This window comes from Misgurnus anguillicaudatus, unplaced genomic scaffold (assembly GCF_027580225.2).
Source record: "Misgurnus anguillicaudatus unplaced genomic scaffold, ASM2758022v2 HiC_scaffold_27, whole genome shotgun sequence".
NCBI classification, from domain to species: Eukaryota; Metazoa; Chordata; class Actinopteri; order Cypriniformes; family Cobitidae; genus Misgurnus; species Misgurnus anguillicaudatus.
Window position 1 is genome coordinate 2,552,011 of NW_027395277.1, and position 23,781 is coordinate 2,575,791.

Here is a 23,781-nt window from a genome sequence, read left to right on the forward strand (position 1 = left end):
TAAAAACTTATTTTTAATTTATGAATAATACAATTCAGTTGATATTTGGGGTTTTTATACTGTTAGTCGATTAACCCAAAAAATAATCGTCAGATTAATTGAAAAAAAATCAGTCATCCAATAAATAAATAAATAAATAAATAAATAAATAAATAAATAAATAAATAAATAAATGAATAAATAAATAAATAAATAAATAAATAAATAAATAAATAAAAACTTTAAAACTTTAACTTAAAAACGTAAAAATAATACCGAAAACAATCGTCCGAATAAAAATACAATAATAATAATAATAATAAAAATCGTCCAATTAATTGAAAAAAAAGAAAAAAGAAAGTAATAATAATAAAAAAACTGTGAAATTAATAGAAAAATAAGAATCATACTATTCATTGAAATAAATAAATAATAACCGTTGTCCGATTAATCGTTTTTGTATTTAAATAATAAAATAAAAATGTATCTGCTTAAAGGATTAGTCCATTTTCTTAAAAAAAAATCCAGATAATTTACCCACCACCACGTCATCCAAAATGTTAATGTCTTTCTTTGTTTAGTCGAGAAGAAATTATGTTTTTTCAGGAAAACATTCCAGGATTTTTCTCATTTTAAAAGACTTTAATGGACCCCAACACTTAACAGTTTTAATGCAGTTTAAAATTGCAGTTTCAAAGGACTCTAAATGATCTCAAACGAATCTAGCGAAACGATTGTCATTTTTGGCATGAAGAAAAAGCACTTTTAAACCACAAGTTCTCACCTTCCTCCGGTCCTGTGATGCGACAATGCGACCTCACGCAAATGTCATCACGTCAAGAGGTCACGGATGACGTATCGAAACAACGTCCCAGTGTTTACAAGTGTAGAGAAAGAGGACCGTTCCAATGTTGTATGTGGAATGATACTAATTAATGTCTTTGTGTCAGTTTATTGTTTAAAATGGTCCGCAAATGTGCGTTTCATATATGTAACACGTGACCTTTCCACGTCATTACGCAATTACGTGAGGTCGCGCTGGCTCGTCACAGGACCAGAGGAAGACGAGAAGTTGTGGTTTAATAGTGCATATTTTTTATTTTTCTTGCCAAAAATGACAATCGTTTCGCTAGTTAAGACCCTCGAATGGGATCGTTTAGAGTCCTTTGAAACTGCATTAAAACTGTTAAGTGTTGGGGTCCATTAAAGTCCATTAAAATGAGAAAAATCATGGAATGTTTTCCTCAAAAAACATAATTTTTTCTCGACTGAACAAAGAAAGACATCAACATTTTGGATGACATGGTGGTGAGTAAATTATCTGGATTTTATTTTTTTAAGAAAATGGACTAATCCTTAAATTGATTATGAAAAAACAATAATGATAGCCCACCCATAACCCTCCTGCTAAACCCAATATTACAGGGGTGTAAGCAATTATACAAAAAAGTACAATTTTGTCATTAGCCATCTCGTAAAATACATGCAGATATAGCAGTGCTGCACCATGGAGCCACCCAAAATCAAAATTCCTGACTGTGTCAGCACCGCTGTCATTCTTTGCAAATCGCAAGAGGGATTTACAGTAACACGATACGGCATTCAATCCAATACCTTGTTCCTGAGGTCACAATAGTATTGTCCCCTATCCTTTCTGCCAGTTGAGCAAGGAGCCCAATGTACTCGTCCCCGACCAGCGCCAGAGGGGAGCGTAGTGCCTGTTCCTCAAAAGGGTTTCCCTCGCCGCCTTCCAGTATGACGTACTCCATACCCAAATGGCTATGCAAGATGTCTACATTGTCCAGAAACCAATGAGTGGCTTTTGGGTTGGTGATGTTGAGCTTCACACTGTATTTTCCTTTCCACTGGGTCAACAGAGGCACCTGAAAGACAAACAAATGAAAGATACTATTGCAGATGATTCGTGAAAAACATTTCAAGAGCAGACTGAGAAAAAATGAGGTTTTTTTTACCAGTCGACCCTGTGGACCCGACGGCAGGCTCAGCCAGTAATCTTCAATACCTTCTTGCATGGATGTTTGGAACTGCTGGGAGTCTACGCTCAGGTACGGGGAGAGGGTTATGGAAATGTTCAGAAGCTTTACAAAAGGGATGTCCCTGGTATGTCTCTCAGACGTCCTTTTCTTGCTATTGAGGTAGCTGTGGTCCTGAATAAAGACATTATGGGGCAAAAAGTTCATTTTTTATCTGATAAAGAGAGATTATTAAAGTATGTAATATAATATGGTATGAAACAGTCATGAATTTGTATGCATTATTTGTCAAGTAAATGTAAAATCTACACTGACACAATCATGAACGAGTTTTTAAAGGGCACCTATTATGACCTTTTTACAAGATGTAGGGTGAGCCCAGAATGTGTCTGTGAAGTTTTAGCTCAAAATAACGCACAGATCATTTATTATAGCACGTCCAAAATGCCCTTATTTGGGTGGGAGCAAAAACGTTGTTTTAATGTCTGTACCTTTAAATGCAAATGAGCTACAGCTCCACACTTCCTTACAAACAGACAGCGAGCGCTTTCAGATCTGATTAATACAGTATGAGACAATAGTATCTAGTGGACAGAGTACAACTTGCTGAGGGTGGAAACTATGGTAATGCAGGACTGTAAGTGGGCGGGGCTTTATCAATATGACCTCACATTGATAAGAGAATCAAAACGGCATGTATAATGAGACCGCTTTATTAAAAAACAAGGAGCGGGTGGATTTTGTTCATCGTGGGGTGGTTGTGTTTACACATTGCCAACACACATTATGTACAAACACCTTGTAAATAGGTGCCCACATTTCATTTAAAAATTAATTAATTCATTATTATTTGTTTATTTTCAACTTAAAAGAGGCATTGGGTTAAATTATCCAAGTTAAATTATGTTTTTATTTGACCCAACAAATTTTAAACAACCCGGCACGTTAAATTAACTCTTTCACCACCATTGCCGATTAAGAAAAATTAAGAAAAAACAATTAAGAAAAAGTGTTCCCGTTGAATTTTTATGTTAATCTGCAATACCGCGATTATCCACTTCCCCAATTTATAAAAAAACTGAAGCCAAAACGTTTACTAATTTTAAACTGTTTTGATAATCGTTCTGAATCTGATCTCTAACAAAATTCCTTCACAAAAATGCAATTATTTCAGCTTTTTGCTAAAAAAACATTTGTAAAGTTTATAAGAGTTTATAAGCAGAGAAAAATATAGATCGGATGAGACATGTTTTTCCCGTTGTTTTCCCGTTTGTTTCATTTGATATATTTGTATGTTTATATATTTTTAAAAGAAAATGTTCCTGGAAGGCATTTTGTGAAAATCACAAAAAAATGCAGGCGGGCAACTTTAAAAAAAATGGCTGTCGGGGAATGAGTTAATATAGCCCAACAGCTATATCGGTTCTTTTCTTTTTGACCCAACGCTGGGTTGAAAATAACAACCGAGGACGTAGGATCAAGAAAATGTTTGAATGTTTGAAAAGTGTGATACATGTGCAGACTTGGCGTTCATGCCAACCGAGGTAGAGGCAGCAAGTGTGAGTGATTTACATGTTAAGTCAAGGCAAAAAACTGTATTGTATATTACAGCATTGACATTCATGTTCTGATAAGCCTTTTAAGTACTTAAGACATTGAGAACATTCTCTTCCTGGCAAAAAGGACCCAGCTTTATCCCTGTTTTTCTTTTTCACTTGCCTCTAATCTTTCTGGGGGAATTCAGATGTGGATAATAAAACCACCCGTAAAACGTTGTAAGTTCAGACATGCATACACATGCTTAGAAAAAAATCTGATTTTAATCCATCAGGTGTGTCAAAATGAATCAATAGAAAAAAGCTGTCTGGAAAAACTAAAATAAAAAATGTGCAAAAACTGTGACTAATACTATAGGTGGCCAATATATATATATATATATATATATATATATATATATATATATATATATATATATATATATATATATATATATATATATATATATATATATATATATATATATATATATATATATATATATTGTTATATTGTTATAATATAATGATTTACATGTTAAGTCAATGCAAAGATGCGAATAGGCATCCTGCGGCACGGTACGTGTTAACGGCGCGGATGGTGCGTTGCGCGCGAATCTTTGCATAAATATTTTGGAATTCCAAATTTCTGTGACTGTATGAGAATAACAAATAAACATAAATTATACATCAAAACTACATCATGTTCTCTTCATTTTGTTAATCTACAGTAGCACTGAACAAGCTGTCTGCTGCTGTCACAACTTTAAACAAGTTTCATTCTGGAACACGCCCACATTTTGGGAATTTAGCTTATTCACCGTATCCCCCAGAGTTAGATAAGTCCATACATACCTTTCTCATCTCCGTGCGTGCTGTAATTCTGTCTGACGCAGCCCTCGCTAGCTTAGCACAAAGACTGGAAGTGAATGGCTCCAGCTAGCATACTGCTCACAATAAGTGCTAAAATAACGCGAACATTTTCCTATTTATGTTTTGTGATTTGTATAGTCACACTGTCTACAAATAACAAGGTCATATGAGACACAGCCATCTTTTAACTGTATACATACTGGGAACTATATTCTCAGAAGGCGAAGCACTGCTACTTGGGTGGAGTGATTTGCTCGCTGCACCCGAGAAACCCAGTGGTGAGGAGCAGAGAGTTCAGTCAAATCACTTCGCCCAAATAGGAAAATGTTCGTGTTATTTTGTCACTTATTGGGAGCAGAATGCTAGCTGGAGCCATTCACTTCCAGTCTTTGTGCTAAGCTAAGCTAGCGGGGGCTGCGTAAAGCTGAAAGTATACTAGGGACGTCCGTGTATGCGCGCCGTCCGCATTACGTCATTTACGTCATCGTACAGCCCAAAATTTGAGACCGCGCATGCAGTCCGCGTACAACAGCGCATGCGCGTGAAAATATTTAACAAAATGTTTGATTCCTGTTCTTTGTTGTCTTGTTGTTTGTTCTAAACTGTGTTTGCAATGGAGGATCAGTACTTTTCTTCACCTATCATAATGTTTTAATGTACTGTAAATTTCGTCAAATCAGTGCTGCCCTGATGGCCTGTTAGACTAACAATTTGAATAAGAAATCATTTGTATTGCGCCGTATAGTGTCAAACGCGACCATCCGTGTGTAGCCGCGGGGAGTATACTTGGAAAGCGGTGCGGACTTTGGATAAGCGTCTAACAAACGCACTAATTATTTCCAATTCTTATCGATTGAATACAGAAAAAAAACAATAAACATATTAAGCCACTTTCTAATGTCTCTTACCAAAAAAAGAAACCTATACCAAACATTTTACACATACATGGCCCACAATGGTTCCACCATATCAGTCTCCTAAACAAAGCAAGCATCACTTAACTAGAAAGTTTCCTGCTGGCATTTTAGTGAACTGAAAAAGTGTTTCTTTCTTCCAGGAGATCAGACCCCGCGCTCCCCTGACCTCTGCGAGGTCGTTTCAGATCCGCTTAAAAAATAAAGTCTTTCATGTCCTCAATGCGATCAGCTCGGACTGTTTTGTTTTGTCAGACTGAACTTAACAGCCCAGCTGGTGGCTTTTAACATGAGATGCTTCTGCTTGGACACAGTGTTCCTGTTTCCTGCGTCTGATATTCACCTCTACAGTCCACACAATACGAAATGTACTCTGCCTGTGTTACAGATTAGAAACTTCAGTAACGTCAGAACCGCTCAATGGTTATAAGTGAAAGAATACATGCAAAAGGGCAACACTGATAGTCCACTGGTTGACACATCAAACATTCAAAGATATGCATTTACTGGTTTCAAGGAAACTAACCTACAAAAGTCTTGTTTATACTGTAAACTGAGATATAGTAAAATATAGTATAATATTTTGACGAAACTGTTTGCATTTCTTTGATTAAAATGAGCTCTACCCAGCAAACACCATCATTTCACTGTCTAGGTTAAAGGATTAGTCCATTTTCTTAAAAAATCCAGATAATTTACTCACCACCATGTCATCCAAAATGTTGATGTCTTTCTTTGTTCAGTCGAGAAGAAATTATGTTTTTTGAGGAAAACATTCCAGGATTTTTCTCATTTTAATGGACTTTAATGGACCCCAACACTTAATGCAGTTTAAAATTGCAGTTTCAAAGGACTCTAAACGATCCCAAACGATAAGGGTCTTTTCTAGTGAAACAATTGTCAAGAAAAATAAAAAATATGCCTAGTGGCCAAAAAGTTCCGTGGTGTGCCTTTAAGCTACATTTAAACAAAAGTTTTTTGTTTTGTTTTTCAATTTTTTTTGTAAAAATGTAGCTTAGATAAATTATTTGCGACCACTACCTTAAAAAATTGAGTAAATTGAATGAATCATTTTTTTTTTCAGTGTGGGATCAAAAGCTTCAAGGTAAACGAACAACCTAAATATAAATAAATGAACAAAATAAAGTAAAAAATAAAAGTAATTGAAGGATTATATTTGGATGAATATAGTTCAAATTTTCCACCCAAATAATAACTTTTAACATTACTATTTATGATACTTGAAATCAGTTTGAATCTGAAATATCAGTGGTTGCATATGAGTTACAAATTATTTTTATTTATGTTTTTGTAAATATTTTATTCATCTAAATTAATAAAAACATGTAGAATTTTTGTCAAATCAACATATATTTTATGTTAATTTAATTTAACTTAACAATTTAACAATGTCAACTTTTTAAAGTCAAAACTTAAAATAGTAGGTGGAATTGACTTGCAAAACTAAGTTGTTTTAACTACATGTTGCATTTTCTTTACAGTGTATTTAAATAAATTATGTATGATAATGTTAAATACATTTTTTTATGTTTGAGTGTTTACAATATAAGACTGCAGAAGCACATCTTTACATTTTTCAGTCTAATGGAATTAATTCAAAATGTTCATTGCATAAAAAATAGTTTTAGTAAGAAAGTTTTTCTTCTTTTTTTGTTTAAATGTAGCTTAAATAAATTGATTGTGATCACTTACCTTAAAAAATTGAGTAAATTGAATTCATTATTTTTTTCAGTGTTTAATTTCAATTTACATTTTTGTAATGTACAAATAATTTTTTTTTAGAAGCGTTTAATTAGAAATAAACATCTGGGTCAATGACGTTTATCCTTTTTCCTTATCTCACAATTAACTCTTTCCCCGCCAGCGTTTTTAAAAAAAGTTGCCAGCCAGCGCCAGCATTTTTCATGATTTTCACAAAAGTTGAATGCCTTCCAGAAAATGTTCTTCTTTAAATATATAAACAAACAATATATCAGATGAAAGAACAGACCCTCTGCTTTCAAAAAAAAAAAAAAAAACGTTTCATCCTACCTTCATTAGTTCTCTTGTAATCACCTCTCAAACATGGGTAGGTTTCTTCAAAAACACCCAATTTTTAGCAAAATGCTGAGATAAATCAATTTTTGCGAAGGACTTTTGATAGAGATCAGATGACGAGCGATCTTTAAAACATAAACGGAGTTCTTTCTCTTTCACGTGAGCCGCTACTTCCGGGTTGTATAAGTTGTGGAAGTGCACCACCTGGTGGATAATAGCGGTATTGCGGAAAGACGGAAAATCTCGTCATTGGCGGGGAAGTATTTTCTCTTAATTGACGAGATATCTCGTCAATGGCGGCGAAAGAGTTAAAGGTCATTGTGGGCCAACTTTGGCCCTAGTTTGGGCACCTCTGTTCTATATGCCAACAGCTTTTAACACTCCAAAGATTAAGAAAAACATGAAATCACATCACATGACCTCTTTAAATCTTAATAGTATTGATTTGCATAATCGATATACAAAATAAAATTCATTACTAACTAAATAGATTCATAATTATTTTCAATATTCACAGAAATGCAGTTAATGTCAAATAAAACAAATGCAGGTTGCTCTCCTGGCCATGCGATCCAGATGGCAGCTCAAGCGGAAATTAAAGGCCCATAGCAACAACAGGTGCAGTCCCTGATGGCCAAATATTAAACAACTCAGAGCACAGCAGACTAAAGGTCAGTGGACGGGGAATATAATCACAGCTATGATGAGGCCATTTACCTTATTCGAAACATGTATTCATTTAAAGTATTGTAGTTGTTTATTCTTTGGCTTAAGCAGAATAAGAAAGCGAGAAGATTGGTGAAAGAAAGTGGAAACTCACCATGTTGGAGAGGAGAGCAGTGGAATGTTCATCGAGTCTGATAACTCCCTCACTGAGGCGATGCCTCTTCAGACGGTTTGAGAAGAGTCTCAGCTCTTTCTCGAGCTTGGCCCCAGAATCCACATTTTCTAGAAGCTTCCAGAAGGGCAACCTTAACAGAAACGGTGTGCGTGTAAGGGTGGAGGTCTTACTGTACATCAAACTGAATCGAACACTAACACTGGTCAGTTGGGACAGTTTAGATGATTTCTGGGTACGTTTTAGCTGGCCAGGTTGGGAGACAACTAACTAGAACACTAACTAAATCAAGTAAGTAGAGGAGAGTGAGGCACAACCTAACCTAATGCTTTTTGGTTTTGGCTCAAACATTAAAAAATATTTGAGTTTAATTAATTATATTTTTACACAGACAACACACACATCTCTGCTACAAATGAACATTTAAAGTTTGTTTCTATTGCTTACCATTCTTGAACAATTACACCAAACGTGACAGAAGTGCAAACGTTACAACTAACCCCATAGGTGGGGTTAATTGTAACAGGCAAGGGGTTAGTTGTAACACTTGCTAAAAATTAAGTTTGCAGGCAAATGTTTCAATACTATTTTTGATAAGACAGGCACATTTATTTTGGCAGCCAGCAATCATTTGTGTGTAGCCTATTTAAAACAATTTAAAGCAAGAATTACACTAACGTTAACGTTAGTTTTCATATCGTAAGTGCTGAAGGGTTTGTTGTAACACAGCGTTACAATTAACCCCGCTGGGTCAAAATATCTTCAAGCCCACCAAAAAAGTTGAGAGCTGCAGACATATTTCAAAACGATGCTATGGTTTAGTCAACAAGACACTGATTAATATGACATATAGCATTGGATTTGGTATCTTATAAAACATATGATGAAAAAATGTACTTAAAGGTGCAATTTGTAAGATATTTGCAGTAAAATGTCCAAAAACCACTAGGCCAGTGTTATATATTTTGTCCAGCTGATTACTATCAATATCTGTAATGTTTTCAACTACTTGTAAATCGTGAGAAAATTTCCATTCAAAACATTGACACGGGGCAGTGCAGTCTCCTGTCAATGACGTTAATATCCATGTGACCCCTTGTCACCGCCTTTACTGACGTAAAACCCACATGACAAAAAAACCCACGAGTTCGAAAAAATAAAATGGCGGCCAAGGAAGCGACTGAAGCACAAATTTAGTGTAAGTAAACGTATATTTTCACTTTTTACACATTTTAATTGCATTTCTAATATATATATTCTTATATTTCAAACACGCTGCCTTTGAAGTGCGTCGGAAAGCCTTTCTCTGAGCTGCCTTCATGCCTCCGAAGTCATTTCCTCATGAGGCAGCGAGGCAACAAGTCACTGCCTTGAGTTTTCGGACGCAGTCAGTGTCGTGGACAAATGCGGAACTATGCGTTAGCGCCTGTCGAGCTACGCGCTAGCTTATGGACTTATGGATTACTCTTTACCGTCTGCCGCTGGATGTGTCAGCAAAGACAGCTCCCGTAAGCGTACGGGCCAACCAAACGACCCAAGAAGAGTTTGGAACAAAACGAGAGAGGATAAATTTGGTGTTGCATTATCTAGATGGAGAGAGCTTCGCGACAACATTTAACTAGACAGAGAAGCGATGGGTGAGTTGCTTTGATTCGTAACCCTTCAAAAAACGTATGCTATTATATTGATCACAACATTAGTGTGTAGATTGTAATCAGCGCGTCTTCCCACGGACGATATAATGCACATCAAAAGGTATTGTACAGCAATATAAATGGTCATTTTAAGACACTTCACAAAAAGATTTGAACTGTCAATACATATGTGAAAAATCATTGTAGATTGTAAGTTGAAAACTTAATTCTGTGCTGTGTTAACCATCGAATTTGGACTAATACTGTAACATCAATGACTAACAATGTCGTTTTGAACATCACATATAAACTTACATAATGAAATAAACGATGTCATCAAACGCAACATTTATAAGACTTGATTACCTTATCCGTCAACGTGATTTCTCGTTCTCGTCTGATTGATGGCCATCAGCGGATGAGTTAAAGACTACAAATCCCATAATTCCACGTTGCTTCAGTGTGTCACTAAACAACTTCATTTGATGTTATTGTGTTTTGGCGCCCTCTAGTGGTAAAAATTCTACGTATTCCACCTTTAAATGCCACCAAAACACTCGTTCATGCCACTTACTCGTGTAACTAATCATGTAACAGTCTTTAAATAGGGAAAACATGGAAGTGTTGGGTGGCTTCTAAATTCATCCCTGTTTGGATCCTAAGGAATGAAGGGGGCTAGGCTAAATGCTAACACATTCATGACGCGCTGTACAAAGATTAAGTGCACGCATTGATAAAAGATAGGTATGTATTAATTTGTCTAAGTTGAGGTCAGAACATAGTAAAATATTGAAAAACTGTGGTGTTTTCCTTTAAAACTGTCTGTCTCAATGTCAATCAAACAATAAAAGAAAGAATATATATTTTTCCTATAGTAATGCTTTTGTGTCTAAATCTATTAGTTTAGGTATGGATGATTTTAGGTATGAATGCATTGATTTTGTTATTAAACCTTCAAAAATCTTTAACTTGATTTTTCTCAAATTTGACAAATGTGTTTGTCTGTACCTTAAGACATCCATGTTCGGCATTTGTCGAGTGGCTGTGGAGAGCTGCCGCATTGACTCTTGATGGACGGCTTTAACGTTGTGTCCGACGCACACGGTGTACTGCAGGGGCGTTCGGTCCATACTCGCGGGGGTTTGCAAACAGAACTGCTGTCTGCTTTCCATGCCCACATGTAGAGGGATGTTCGGAGCCACTAGAACAGACACACCTTTAAAAGAAAAACAAAATTTTTTATTATTTGTTCATGGAGCTCAATTGGCAAAGCATTGCATTAGCAACACAAAAGTTGCTTTGGATAAAATGCATAAATGTTAATATGGATGCACATTTAAAGTGCATAGTATAACCGTTCTTAAAATAAAAGAAAGATGCACCAGTTTAAATGCACCAGTTTAAAGGATTAGTCAATTTTCTTAAAAAAAAATCCAGATAATTTACTCACCACCATGTCATCCAAAATGTTGATGTCTTTCTTCGTTCAGTCAAGAAGAAATTATGTTTTTTCAGGAAAACATTCCAGGATTTTTCTCATTTTAATGGACTTTAATGGACCCCAACACTTAACACTTAAACAGTTTTTTTCAACTGAGTTTCAAAAGAATCTAAACGATCCCAAACGAGGCATAAGGGTCTTATCTAGCTAAACGATTGTCATTTTTGGCAATAAAAATAAAAATATGCACTTTTAAACCACAACTTTTGTCTATCTTTGGTCCTGTGATGCGCCAGCGCGTCCTCATGTAATTGCGTAGTGACGTAGAAATTAGTAATTAGTATCATTCGACATACAACAACGTCGGAACGGTCCACTTTCTCCACACTTGTAAACACTGGGGCGTAGTTTCGCATACATCATCCGTGACCTCTTGACGTGATGACGTTTTATGTGAGGTCACGCTGGCACATCACACGACCGAAGGGAAGATGAGAAGTTGTGGTTTATAAGTGCGTTTTTTTTTTCTTGTCAAAAATGACAATCGTTTCGCTAGAGTAGACCCTTATGCCTCGTTTGGGATCGTTTAGAGTCCTCTGAAACTCCGTTGAAAAAAACTGTTAAGTGTTGGGGTCCATTAAAGTCCATTAAAATGAAAAAAATCCTGGAATGTTTTCCTCAAAAAACATAATTTCTTCTCGACTGAGCAAAGAAAGACATCAACATTTTGGATGACATGGTGGTGAGTACATTATCTGGATTTTTTAAAGAAAATTGACTAATCCTTTAAGGGCAACAGTCTTCAGTTTTTGGCCAATGAAAAACTTTGATGTCCCTTCCCCTTAATGTAAACTACAATGTGTAAAAACTTGATAAAACATATCTATATGTCCTGCCACAACATGTCATTGCAGCTTATTTCACACGTTTGGAGTAATATGACTTGTTTTTTGATACATTATATACAGTATATCTATTTATTATCTTTAAACATGTTCCTGGTTATATTGTGCGCTCGATATTGTGCACCAGTGCATTTTAATCTAAAACAAATGCTTATCTTTGTAATCTAATACAACAATTTTGAATTAATAACATGAATGCAATAACTCTCAACTGACTTTCCTACTTGGAAAACCATCTTATTTGTCAACCACTTTATCACATTCATTTTCCAGTTCAAATAAAGCCCCGTCCTACATTTTAAATCATTGGATACTGAAATACATCACATAACGGAAGCAAAACGAGTTATGGCGTTTCACATTGCCAAAATTCTAATCTTCTCATCCGCTACCGAGAAGTCACGCGTCAGATCACACGATCACTCCATCCGTGACTCTGTGTGAATGGCAGAAACAGCATGATGGAAACCAAACACCATCTTTCGACCTGTCTCGGTAAAGCACACTTTACAGCCTGATGCATCAGGGAAATTCCAAGAAGCTTGAAAGAGGAACCACTGGGATACATACGGGAATCTTTGTATTTCAAAAAGCTCAGAGACGTGAGGAGTGTGGCACTGCTTCTGGCCTCTTTATGCACCTGAAAAGTTGAGATTATGTGAACTGGATAATTGTGTCCGCAGATGTAGCTGCCCTCGCTGGAATTCTTCCTGCTTCTCGGATTTCAACAAATTCAACCCTTGCAACTAACTCACAGTCTCATCCTAATTCTTCCTCTTTGAACTGTGAAACACATGACCGTCAAGACTTACAATCGCAACATATGTAATGCTAAAAATGGCCGATTTCAGCGTTATGAATGTGATATTAAATTTATATATTTTTTAACCCCGACACAAGTTTTTGGGAGACAACATACATTGTAGGAATTCTGGAAATGCACATACAAGAAGCAATAATAACCAATATATGGAGAAATTTCAATAACATTTTTGTATGCGCATTTATGAGGAAGAAGCAATGATATGCATGTGATATTTCTCCGTTATGGATGTGACGATTCTGAAATTTGCACTTACTTAAAGGAACAGTATGTAAGACATTTATATCAATTAATCATAAAATGGCCCTGATATGTCACTAGACATTAAGAAATTATTTTCATTTCAAATACTTATATCACTCACAACAGTGATCCGGCCAGGATATTGTCATTTAAAAAGTGGAGTTGCAGCCCTCGACTAATGCTTATGTTGTCATTTTGTTTATTGGCCACCAGTTGTGTGATTGCAGTACCAGTTTTAGCCACAAGTTTTGTGATTGCAATACCAGTTTTGGCCACAATCCTACATACTGTTCCTTTAACTATGGTAAAAAGTGAAAAAATGCTTTGACAGAGACTTTGAATGGATATTTAAACCACCAAATATTGATATAAGAGGTTTCAGTTAAAAACTTTAGGTAAAAACTGCTGAGGTTGACATTTGCACAGAATTGCCCAAATGTAAATTGTAAAAAAATGTAAACTTTTTCTTATAAGACATTCAAAAATGTTAATGCTGTTAATAGGTTGTATAATAATAATAATTACTTATACACTGAAAAAAATGATTCATTGAATTGAATCAATTTTTTTAAGGTAAGTGGTTGCAATCAATTTATTTAAGCTACATTTAAACAAAAAAGATTAGTAAAGTAAAATAAAATATAAAACTTTTGTTTAAATGTAGCTTAAATAAATTGATTGCAACCACTTACCTTAAAAAATTGATTCAATTCAATGAATCATTTTTTTCAGTGTAGCAATTTACAAGCAAATATTGAAATGTACAAGATTCTGTAAAAAAATATGTGATAAGTCATTGCAACATATGTTTTTACATTATTTTTACTCAATAAAATAAGCATCAAGCATTTTCAACTTTTTTTATAAGTTACAGTAACTTATCTAGTCAAGATTTAAATTAGTACATTTAAATTTGATTAATTAATTACATTTATTCAAATTACTCGATTAATTAATTTAAGGCAGTAATTATACAGTGTATGTAGACTGTTTCAAATAAACTTTGTTTTCATGTTTCGTCAAAATCTACACTGAAAAAAAATTATTCATTCAATTTACTACATTTTTTAAGGTAAGTGGTTGCAATCAATTTATTAAAGCTACATTTATACAAAAAGATTTATGAAATAAAATAAAAACTTTTGTTTAAATTGAGCTTAAATAAATTGATTGCAACCACTTACCTAAAAAAATTGAATCTTTTTTTTAGTGTAACATGAATTTTTTTGTTGGATGAGGTCACCAGCCCTGTTACTTTATAGCCCCGCCCCTTCAATCAGGCTTCATCTTAAAAAAAATCCAATCCTGCCCTATTATGATGTTCATACTACACTGAAAAAAAATGATTCATTGAATCTAATAAATTTTTTTAAGGTAAGTGGTTGCAATCAATTTATTTAAGCTACATTTAAACAAAAAAGATTAGTAACGTAAAATCAAACATAAAACTTTTGTTTAAATGTAGCTTAAATAAATTGATTGCAACCACTTACCTTAAAAATTTTTATTAAATTCAATGAATAATTTTTTTCAGTGTAACAAACCATCAAACTGTCCCCAATTACACAAGGTAAATTACATCACAATAATCAAAACACTAAACATTTAAATGTCCCTTAAGCCCTATCAACATGATCCCACGGACAGTCGTGTTATAGTCACACAAAATTTGATTATGATATTCGTGTCCATGGCACGAAATTCAGCTTGACCACGAATTACTTTTTCATGCACAAATTTCTATCAATATTTTTTCATGTCCGTGGCACAAATTTCTTTTCTTGTCATTTTATGTATTGTTTTCTCCATTTTTTCCTTGTTTTTAAATCATTGTCGCTTCACTCAAAAAAAAAATGATTCAAGCCCTTCTTAGAGATGACACATTAAAATTGTGTTCAATTAATTTAAAATACCTCATTATGAGCAATAAGTATATATATATATTTAATTAGTCTAACACAAAATGAATATGTACTATAATTTCTTGATTTCTTTTTAATTGCGTTAACACAATTAGTTTGAGTTTGGGTTCTGGAAAAAGAATTTCCCAGCATGCTTTACATGCAACTGCTTTTGGAGAGTAATTTTTTTAATGAAGTGTTATTTTATACATTTTTAGGTAAAGAGAAAGACTTAATAGTGTTTAATGTCCGTTTATCTTATTGATTTAGAAGAGTTTGTGTTATATTTTTTCAAATTGTTTGGTGCAGAAGAGTGGCGCTTGTGGTTAGGTTGTGGATGTGACGTATTTCTCTCAATGAGCACTAACTGTGTTAATGCCTGTTTGGGTCTCTTCTCACATGCTCATCCAAAGTACCATATGTTATTATTATTAGCATGCTAACATGTGCTTATGCTAATTAGTATGATATAAAAACGTTTTATAAAAAATAACAGAATTGAGTTATTCAGACTACACTACATTGAGTTATTCAAACTACGCTAAACCGAGTTATTCAGACTACGCTAAATTGAGTTGAGGCAACTAATTGAGTATTGCCATTTACTTTAAACTGAGTTGGACTAACTCAATATATTTTTATTGTGTAAAGCAGTTTTTTAAGAGTTAGGGGTACACATTCATATTGGGAAAAACTTATAGATTTTTTGAGTGTTGGGGTTGTGGTTAGATTTGGGGTTTGGGTAGTATGTACTTTTATGTATTGGTTTCTACATGTTTTTCTTCCACTTTTAAAACTATTCTCGCCTGGAGTTGGGGTTAGAGATGGGGTTTGGGTTATGATGTCTAAAAATGTAACAGAAAGTGATTCTAACCCCAACCCCAAGCGACACTGTTAAGAAAAGAGGAAAAAACAATAAGAAAACAATACATAAAATGTCAAAAAAAGTCGTGCAACTGACATGAAAAGAAATTAGAAATTTGTGTCACGAGTGTCAAGAAAAAGACATTGGTGCTCAAGACACGAAATAAAGCTAAATTTCGTACCATGGACACAAATAAATGAATCGAATTTTGCATGACAACAACACGACTTTCCGTTAGATCAGTCTGGCGCTGTAGATGCTAGTATCGCTTTCCATTAGCAACGAAAAAGTTCAAAATCAAAAGTGAACCACTTTTAGTGCTATTTAGCACCATTTGTTTTTAGAGTATAGATAAATGAAGTAGCTGCACATTATTCAGTCCTGTTTGTTGCACCATTTCACCTAAAAATGAAAATTTATTCACCTGCAAATTTCTTTGTTCTGCTGAACACAAAGGAAGATATTCTGAGCAATGTTTGTGACCAAACAGTTTTGGAGCACCATTGACTTCCATAGTGTTTTTTTTCCTACTATAGAAGCTTCAAAATTGCTTGAAAACATTGCTCAGGTTCAGGTTTGGAACAAATTAAGGGTGAGTACATGATGACAGAATCATTTTTATTTTTGGGTGAATCTTTGAATAATGTGATGAAACTACTCCGATGTGTTTTAAATTGGGCAGGCCAAATTGACAATTAGTTCATGACACAATTTATAACAATATAACATTAGATTTTTGTTTTGTTTCTCTTTTTATGTGAGCACACATTTTATAAGCTATGTTAGTTATTAAACTAACATAGATTTACATTTTAGAAAAAAATAAAACAATAATGTGATTTTTATGGAGTATAATGCTTCTGTGAGTTTTCCCATTGAGTTTTGAAAAGCTCAGAGGCCTCTTTGTTCAGGTGTGTATAACATACAGGAATCTGCAGAAGGGGAAATAAATAACTGTCGTTAGCTGACGTTTAAGAGACTTTGGCTTGAGTTATGAGCAAGGTGGACTCTACAGAAGTTTAAAGGGTGGGGGGACTCTTATTTTTAGAATCATTCCCCACAGTAACTACTACCAGCTTTCCTGAAATATTTTCCACTCTGTCTTTAAAGCAAAGATGAATAACAGTATCCATCTCATTCTTTTCACCTAATATGGGCTGGATAAGACCAACGAGTGGAATAATGTCTTAAGAATGAAGAATAGATTTTATAATGAATATAGCGTACATACGAGTATACACTATAAAAAGTGAAAAGTTGGATCAACTTAAAGAAATACTTTAATTGGTAACACCTAAAAAAAAAAAAAAAATTAAAAGTAATTTTTACCAATTAAAGTATTTTTTTAAGTTGATCCAACTATATAGTGACAATGAAAATTACGTAAAACAGTGCCAATCAGTGTTGGGGTAACGCATTACAAGTAACATGCATAATGTAATAATATAATTTTTTCTAAAGTAACGAGTAAAGTAACGCATTACTTTATAAATATACATATTAATATTTGAGTTACTTTTTTAAAAAAGTAATGCGAGTTACCTTTCAGTTTAATTAATTTTATGTAAAAAATGTACTGCATTAAACTGAACGTATTAACCTAGATTTACGTGTGCGCCTAACCTATTCAGTCAGAAAGGAAGATCGACATTTTTGCGATGGAAATATGCAATTTCTGAATGCAGAACTTCTCAGTCATAAAAGCCACATGCAGGGACTGAAAGAGATCAAGCCTCAGCCAAGTCAGAAAAAGTAACTTGAAAGTAACTTTAAAGTAACGTAAGCATTACTTTCCCTGAAAAGAAACTAAGTAACGCAATTAGTTACTTTTATGGGGGAATAACTTAATATTGTAATGCATTACTTTTAAAAGTAACTTTCCCCAACACTGGTAACAATGAATTGAAAAATGTATTTAGAAACAGCTGTTTTTTAAACAAAGTACTTTTTCATAGTTAAAAAAGGTGTAATGAGCATATCTCAGAACAATTCTGGCAATGTATGGTATAATTACATTTATATTAAAAATATATAATTTGTAAGTATATTTTAAATTTTAAATGTATTATTAACTCTATTAAAACTTTTATCTTAGCACATTTTTCATAGACTTCCAGGCAAGAAATGCTGACATGGTGTAAAATAGTAAAATAGGCTGGGTTTGATTTTAAGGTTGTAAATGATCGAATGGTGAAAAGATATCTTGCATACCAGACAAAGCCAAAGCAAGTTATTTAAAAAATGTATTACTTTGGATTAATGTGCACTGTTAAATGGTTAAATTTGGGGTCAGTTTGATTATGCACTGCTTAAATGTTTTAAAGGGGACATTTCACAAGACTAAATCTTTGGACGTATGTGAAGTTTTAGCTCAAAATACCATATAGATAATTTATTATAGCATGTTAAAATTGACACTTTGTAGGTCTGAGCAAAAATGTGCCGTTTGTGTGTGTCCTTTAAAATGCAAATGAGCCGATCTCTGCACTAAATAGCAGTGCCGTGGTTGGATAGTGCAGATTAAGGGGCGGTATTATCCCCTTCTGACATCACAAGGGGAGCCAAATTTCAATCACCAATTTTTTCAAATATGGTTTACAAAAACTAAGTTACTGGGTTGATCTTTTTCACATTTTCTAGAAGCACTAGGGACCCAATTATAGCACTTAAAGTTAGATTTTCATGATATGTCCCCTTTAAAAACAAAGATGAGAAAAATGAGTCGGAATTTTAATTGAGAATTTTTTACCAACTTTCCAAAATTCAAATAGAAAAGAAAGAAAAATCAAGTACATTACTTTACAGTGAAATACTGTATTGTTTAATAATCCTTTTTCACAAGACAATATTCCACATTGACTATGTTGTATAAGTTTTACATTGTAGTTGGGCTTTGTATTATTATTTAACAAAGTATTAAAATGTGTTTTACCTATGCAACCTGTGCATCTTTTTACAGCTATGAATGCGTAGAAATGCGCACTGAATTTTTCTTTTTTCACCAAAAGAGCAAAAATTGCTGCGTGCAACTGCTGCAAATGTAAAATGTCTCTGTCTTTTTAAGAGACAATGCCATCATCATGGCGAACCCGGTAAAGGGCATAATATGTCCGGACACTTCAATAATGTCTCTCATCAACAAGTTATTTGACAGACATTGCATGACCAAAGCCACTATCTAATTTCAAGGCCTAAATGTAAATATACAGTGCTGAAAAGTTTAAGTTTGCCTTTGGGTCTCGTTTTACAGGCCGACTCATGAAAAACAATTACGTTGATTATCAACACACCGTCGACACGCTGCTGTGGTGGTCAGCTGCTGGGTTGCTTTACGAATCTGAGCCAACGTGGTTGTCATTGTTGTGCCACTGGTCATAATACAGTATACCATCATATGTCTGTGGTTACTTGGCAACACGAGACAGCTGCGTTGGCAGGAAACTCGACGTTTCTCTTTTTAAAGTGAGCCAATTAAAGAGGAGTTTAGAGGTCTCCGAAATCAAGGCCGTCCTCTAGCGAGGTGGAAAAGGGATTAAAATCATGGGTTATACTGCTCAGGACGTTACGTAAGGCTGTGGCGGGATCTTGTAAATCATAAAAGGCCATTGTTTATGTCACATGATGGATATTACGACCGTAACCCTTTTGCTTTAATCTAATTCTGTTCGGCTGTCTGGTACACAGATTACCGCTTTCACCTTCTGAAAGCTCTCGAACTGTTCGGACGCAGACACAAACGCAGACGTGGCCGACACAAACTCAAAAAGGAAGCGTGACTGTGTTGAGTAAATGTGGTTATTAATTGCTGGATTGTGTGTGGCTGGCGAGGTTTGCTCCGAGGGTCCGAATGGTAACCAAGTTTAGAGAGCAGCTGCCCACCCACACGAGCCTCTCATGGCACGCTTGGATAGCCCAAACAATGACCTCTCCAATGAACATATTAACTAATACAGAGCCTTTGCACACTGTAATGTTGCTTGATAATGTTTCACAAGCCTTTTTGGCCCTTGATAAGACAAGGAACCAAATCATAAATCAGAAAATTACTCACGTTTGAATTTGAGTCCCCAACCTGAGCCCACAGCACATGCATACACATCTCCATCCACACTTTGGACTTTTTTGCCATCGAATAACACACAATTCCAAAAAATGTGCATTTAAATGGGTCATATTATGAGATTTTTAAAAAAGGTAAAATAAATCTTTGGTGTCCTCAGAGTGCGTATGTAAAGTTTTAGCTCAAAATACCCCATAGATAATTTATTCAAATTGACACGCTTTTGGGTGTGTCCTTTAAAATGCAAATGAGCTGATGAAATGCAAACACTGATCGCAATGATGGTGGTTCAATTTCTCATTAATGCAATGGTGTAAAGGTGTGGGGAATGTTTTCTTGGCACACTTTAGTGCCAATTGGGGTTCGTTTAAATGCCAAGTTTCTGACCATGTACATCCCTTAATGACCGCCATGTACCCATCCTCTGATGGATACTTCCAGCAGGATAATGCACCATGTCACAAAGCTCGAATCATTTCAAATGGGTTTCTTGAACATGACAATGAGTTCACTGTACTAAAATGGCCCCCACAGTCACCAGATCTCAACCCAATAGAGCATCTTTTCGATTTGGTGGAACGGGAGCTTCGTGCCCTGGATGTGCATCCCACATATCTCCATAAACTGCAAGATGCTATCCTATCAATATGGGCAGTTCCGAAGGCGAAAGTAGGTCAAACACAGTATTAGTATGGTGTTCCTAATAATCCTTTAGGTGAGTGTATGTCCTTGCACTTGTTTTGAAATTAAAAATAGATATTTCTCTTATTATATCTCCAATTCATTACAGACAAAATGTCAGACAGTGTCCTTAATGATGTCTGAACTCATCATCTGTCCATGAACATCCTGTCTCTCCAAACCAGCAGTGAAACATAAACACACAGGTTATTTAAATCTGACCTTGTTTGTTTAATTACCCCTCGATAGAAACCCGAGGCAACTGCTGACAGATGCCAACGGCTTCGTTGAAGACACAGGGCTGATGTTCTTTGTTTTGCAATCTTTCACCACGCAGAAGTAACCGTCCGTATTGTGTTACGCTCTCTATGTACAGTAGGTCCCTGTGGTGCCGGGCCAGGGACGCTTTTGCATTGTGTACATAGTCACAAATGGATACATGTTTGGACTGGTCAACAGAGTGTGAAAGGACAGGGTGGCTAAATCTGTCTAGGCGGGGTGACGGTGAGATGGAGCTCCTCGTCGCTTACCTGAGGATCCCAGGAAGTAACGCTCTAAAACTGATCCGAAGCCAGAGGGGTTGTCCCTCAGGTCGCTGACTCTGAAGGATTGCATGGAAATGTTTGCGTCGTTTATTGGCCAGCTGGGCGCGTGGACGCTGGCGCCTCCGTACCACGAAACGTTCGCCATGGAGAAACAGTCCTGAAGGATGAAGAAAGACCATGACTTTGGTGCAGTGCTTTTTAGCCATGGGTTCGAATCCCAAATAACACATGTGTACGTTGAATGCACTGTATTGCGTTGAATTGAAATAGCGGCTATATGCATGAATGTACAGTAAGTATTAAAGAAGAGATCATTTGTATCTTGTTATGTTTAAATAATGCTAGTAAAAACAGTTTACTGTAAAGACTCTAAGAGCTTTTTTCAAAGGATTTAACTAAACAATGTCTTCTTACGTTTGAATCTGAAGTAACACATGAGGGATTTACTTGGGTAAGAAAATTTAGGGATTATATGACCAAAACCTCCGAAATGCATAAAGATTAGCAGAACAAAGACAGGTATTGTCTCATGGCATAACAGTGAAATGTATCTTGATCTATATGAGCACAGTGCTTAAACATTTTGGGAGGGAAAGAATGCATGCCCTTTATATTTTAAACATGACAATAACGCTATAAAAATAATAATGATAACCAAACATGTACTATTTGAAGTCACATAAAATTAAATGGTAAATTAAAGTTACATAATAAAGTTATGAAGCAAAGCATACAGATCAAATTTAAAATCTTACAAAAAAAATAATTTCATTCCACATCTTCTTAAAAAAATATTTATGGTCCTTTAAACCATCTACAGTTAAGCAAAGACCTTTTATATGACATATCAGGTTCTCAGATGTGATATATGATTCTTTGGAGACTAAACAAGTTATTGATGTTTCATTTAGATTATTGTATTGGTTTCCATTTTCTCCAAAGGACCAGTTTATGAAAGTTTTCTACAAAACTAAGATAGAAGCAGGTACACTCTTAAAAATAAAGGTGTTTCATGATGCCACAGAAGAACCATTTGTTGGCTAAATAATTCCATAAATCCTTTCAGTTTAAAAAAGTTTAGTTTTTTAGTAAAAAAAGATTTTAAATTATTAAAGGGTATAAAATGATTCTTCTAATGGATCTTTTAGCAACCAAAATGATTATTCTATGGAAGAACCTTTTAAGCACCTTTATTTTTAAAAGCAGGCTATACATTCTTTGGAGAACTTTAAATGGTTCACATATGGCAAAACACTTCAATGGACAGTTTAGTTTTAATACTGTAATTAAAATAAGATTTTTACCTTCAGGTCCACATGACAGTGAATTGGAGACCACGTTACGGTGTAGCATTCAGTTTCCGATGCCTCTTCTGTTTCCAAAGATATTTTCACCTCTGCAACAGAGTCCCATGTATAGCAGAACTCGGTTTTGTTAAGCCAGCACAAGTTCCTTACGAAGGGAACCTCAATGTCGGGGTTCCCCACGTTCCCGACGTCAATCTCGGCGAAAGTTTTGTCCTCGCTCAGTGTCTGGATGACCAGGGTTTGCGTCCGCCTCTCCCATATAAGCCCGCTGAAAGTCCCCTTCAGAATCCAGTTCTTGTTGGGCTGATCCACAACTTGCCAATAAATGATCCCAATTGTCATGACAAAAAAGATGGCAACCCCCAAGCAAGCAATAGCCCCCTTCCAGGTCTCGTTCATCTCTTTCAGTCCAGTGTCCCATGTCACCTCAGGGATTGGACTCGGGTTCCTGTTGCGCGCGTGAGGCATGATGAATTCAAAGCGAGAGAGATTTAATAGAAACGTATGATATAACGCAACAATCTGCCTGCTGAAATATGCAGAATCGTCATCGTGTGCCGAGTTCCTTTTAAGTTTCAATTTTTTTGATTTAAATGTTGAATTCCAATTAATTGCGCTTTTACGCGCACTGGATGGATGCGCAATGTCCCATTTCTCCAAGTGCATTCATTCCCAACGAAATAAAGAAATGCGGTGCATGCTGCTTCTAGTGTTATAGCGAGTTTAAAGCATTGATCGCATGAGGGTGAGCAGCCTTACCCGGCTTCAGCAGCAATGCCTACAAATAGCTCCTCAGCCGCTCATTTGCTTGGCCTGCACTTTTGGTGGTCTGACGTAACCTCATACTGCTTCTTCAGAAAGGTAGAAGAGAAAGTGATTAGCAGACCGAGAGATTTGCGAGTGCCGGGGCCCCCATTCAGGGGCCGCGCGCGGGGCGCAGCTAGTGCGCGGAGAGAAACCCATTACTAATGTCTGTAATGCGCGAGCGTCCCGAATGGTGGGAAGACATTAATAGTAAGCTAATTAATTTGCATGTGGACACGCATCTGCGCACGTTTAACATGCACGAATCCTCCAATTAGATTATTAATTTCATTTTGTGCAACTGAAGAAAAGTCAAACTTTTACAATGCGTGCGTGAAGAAGAATTGAGCTCGTGAAAAGTTTCATATTAAGTAAATTACT

General features: G+C 35.4%; 1 protein-coding gene across 3 annotated transcripts in view; it reads right to left on the reverse strand.

Annotated features, from left to right (window-relative positions):
- The window catches only part of LOC129434125 (SITS-binding protein), a 36,631-nt gene extending 13,066 nt beyond the window's left edge, over positions 1-23,565 (reverse strand). Inside the window, exons 1-6 of one of the 3 annotated variants that reach the window (XR_008640587.2) lie at positions 22,594-23,563; positions 21,275-21,446; positions 10,834-11,041; positions 8,174-8,324; positions 1,953-2,147; positions 1,594-1,862 (exon numbers count right to left, since the gene is read on the reverse strand). Coding sequence is in view for 2 of the 3 variants with exons in the window: in XM_055192989.2 (XP_055048964.2) it covers positions 1,594-1,862; positions 1,953-2,147; positions 8,174-8,324; positions 10,834-11,041; positions 21,275-21,446; positions 22,594-23,262 (1,664 nt within the window). In the remaining variant the exon portion in view is untranslated. Of the gene's footprint in view, positions 1-1,593; positions 1,863-1,952; positions 2,148-8,173; positions 8,325-10,833; positions 11,042-21,274; positions 21,447-22,593 lie in introns of all 3 variants that reach the window. The other 2 variants (XM_055192989.2, XM_055192990.2) reach the window with 2 other exon arrangements.
- Positions 23,566-23,781: the final 216 nt, after the last annotated feature.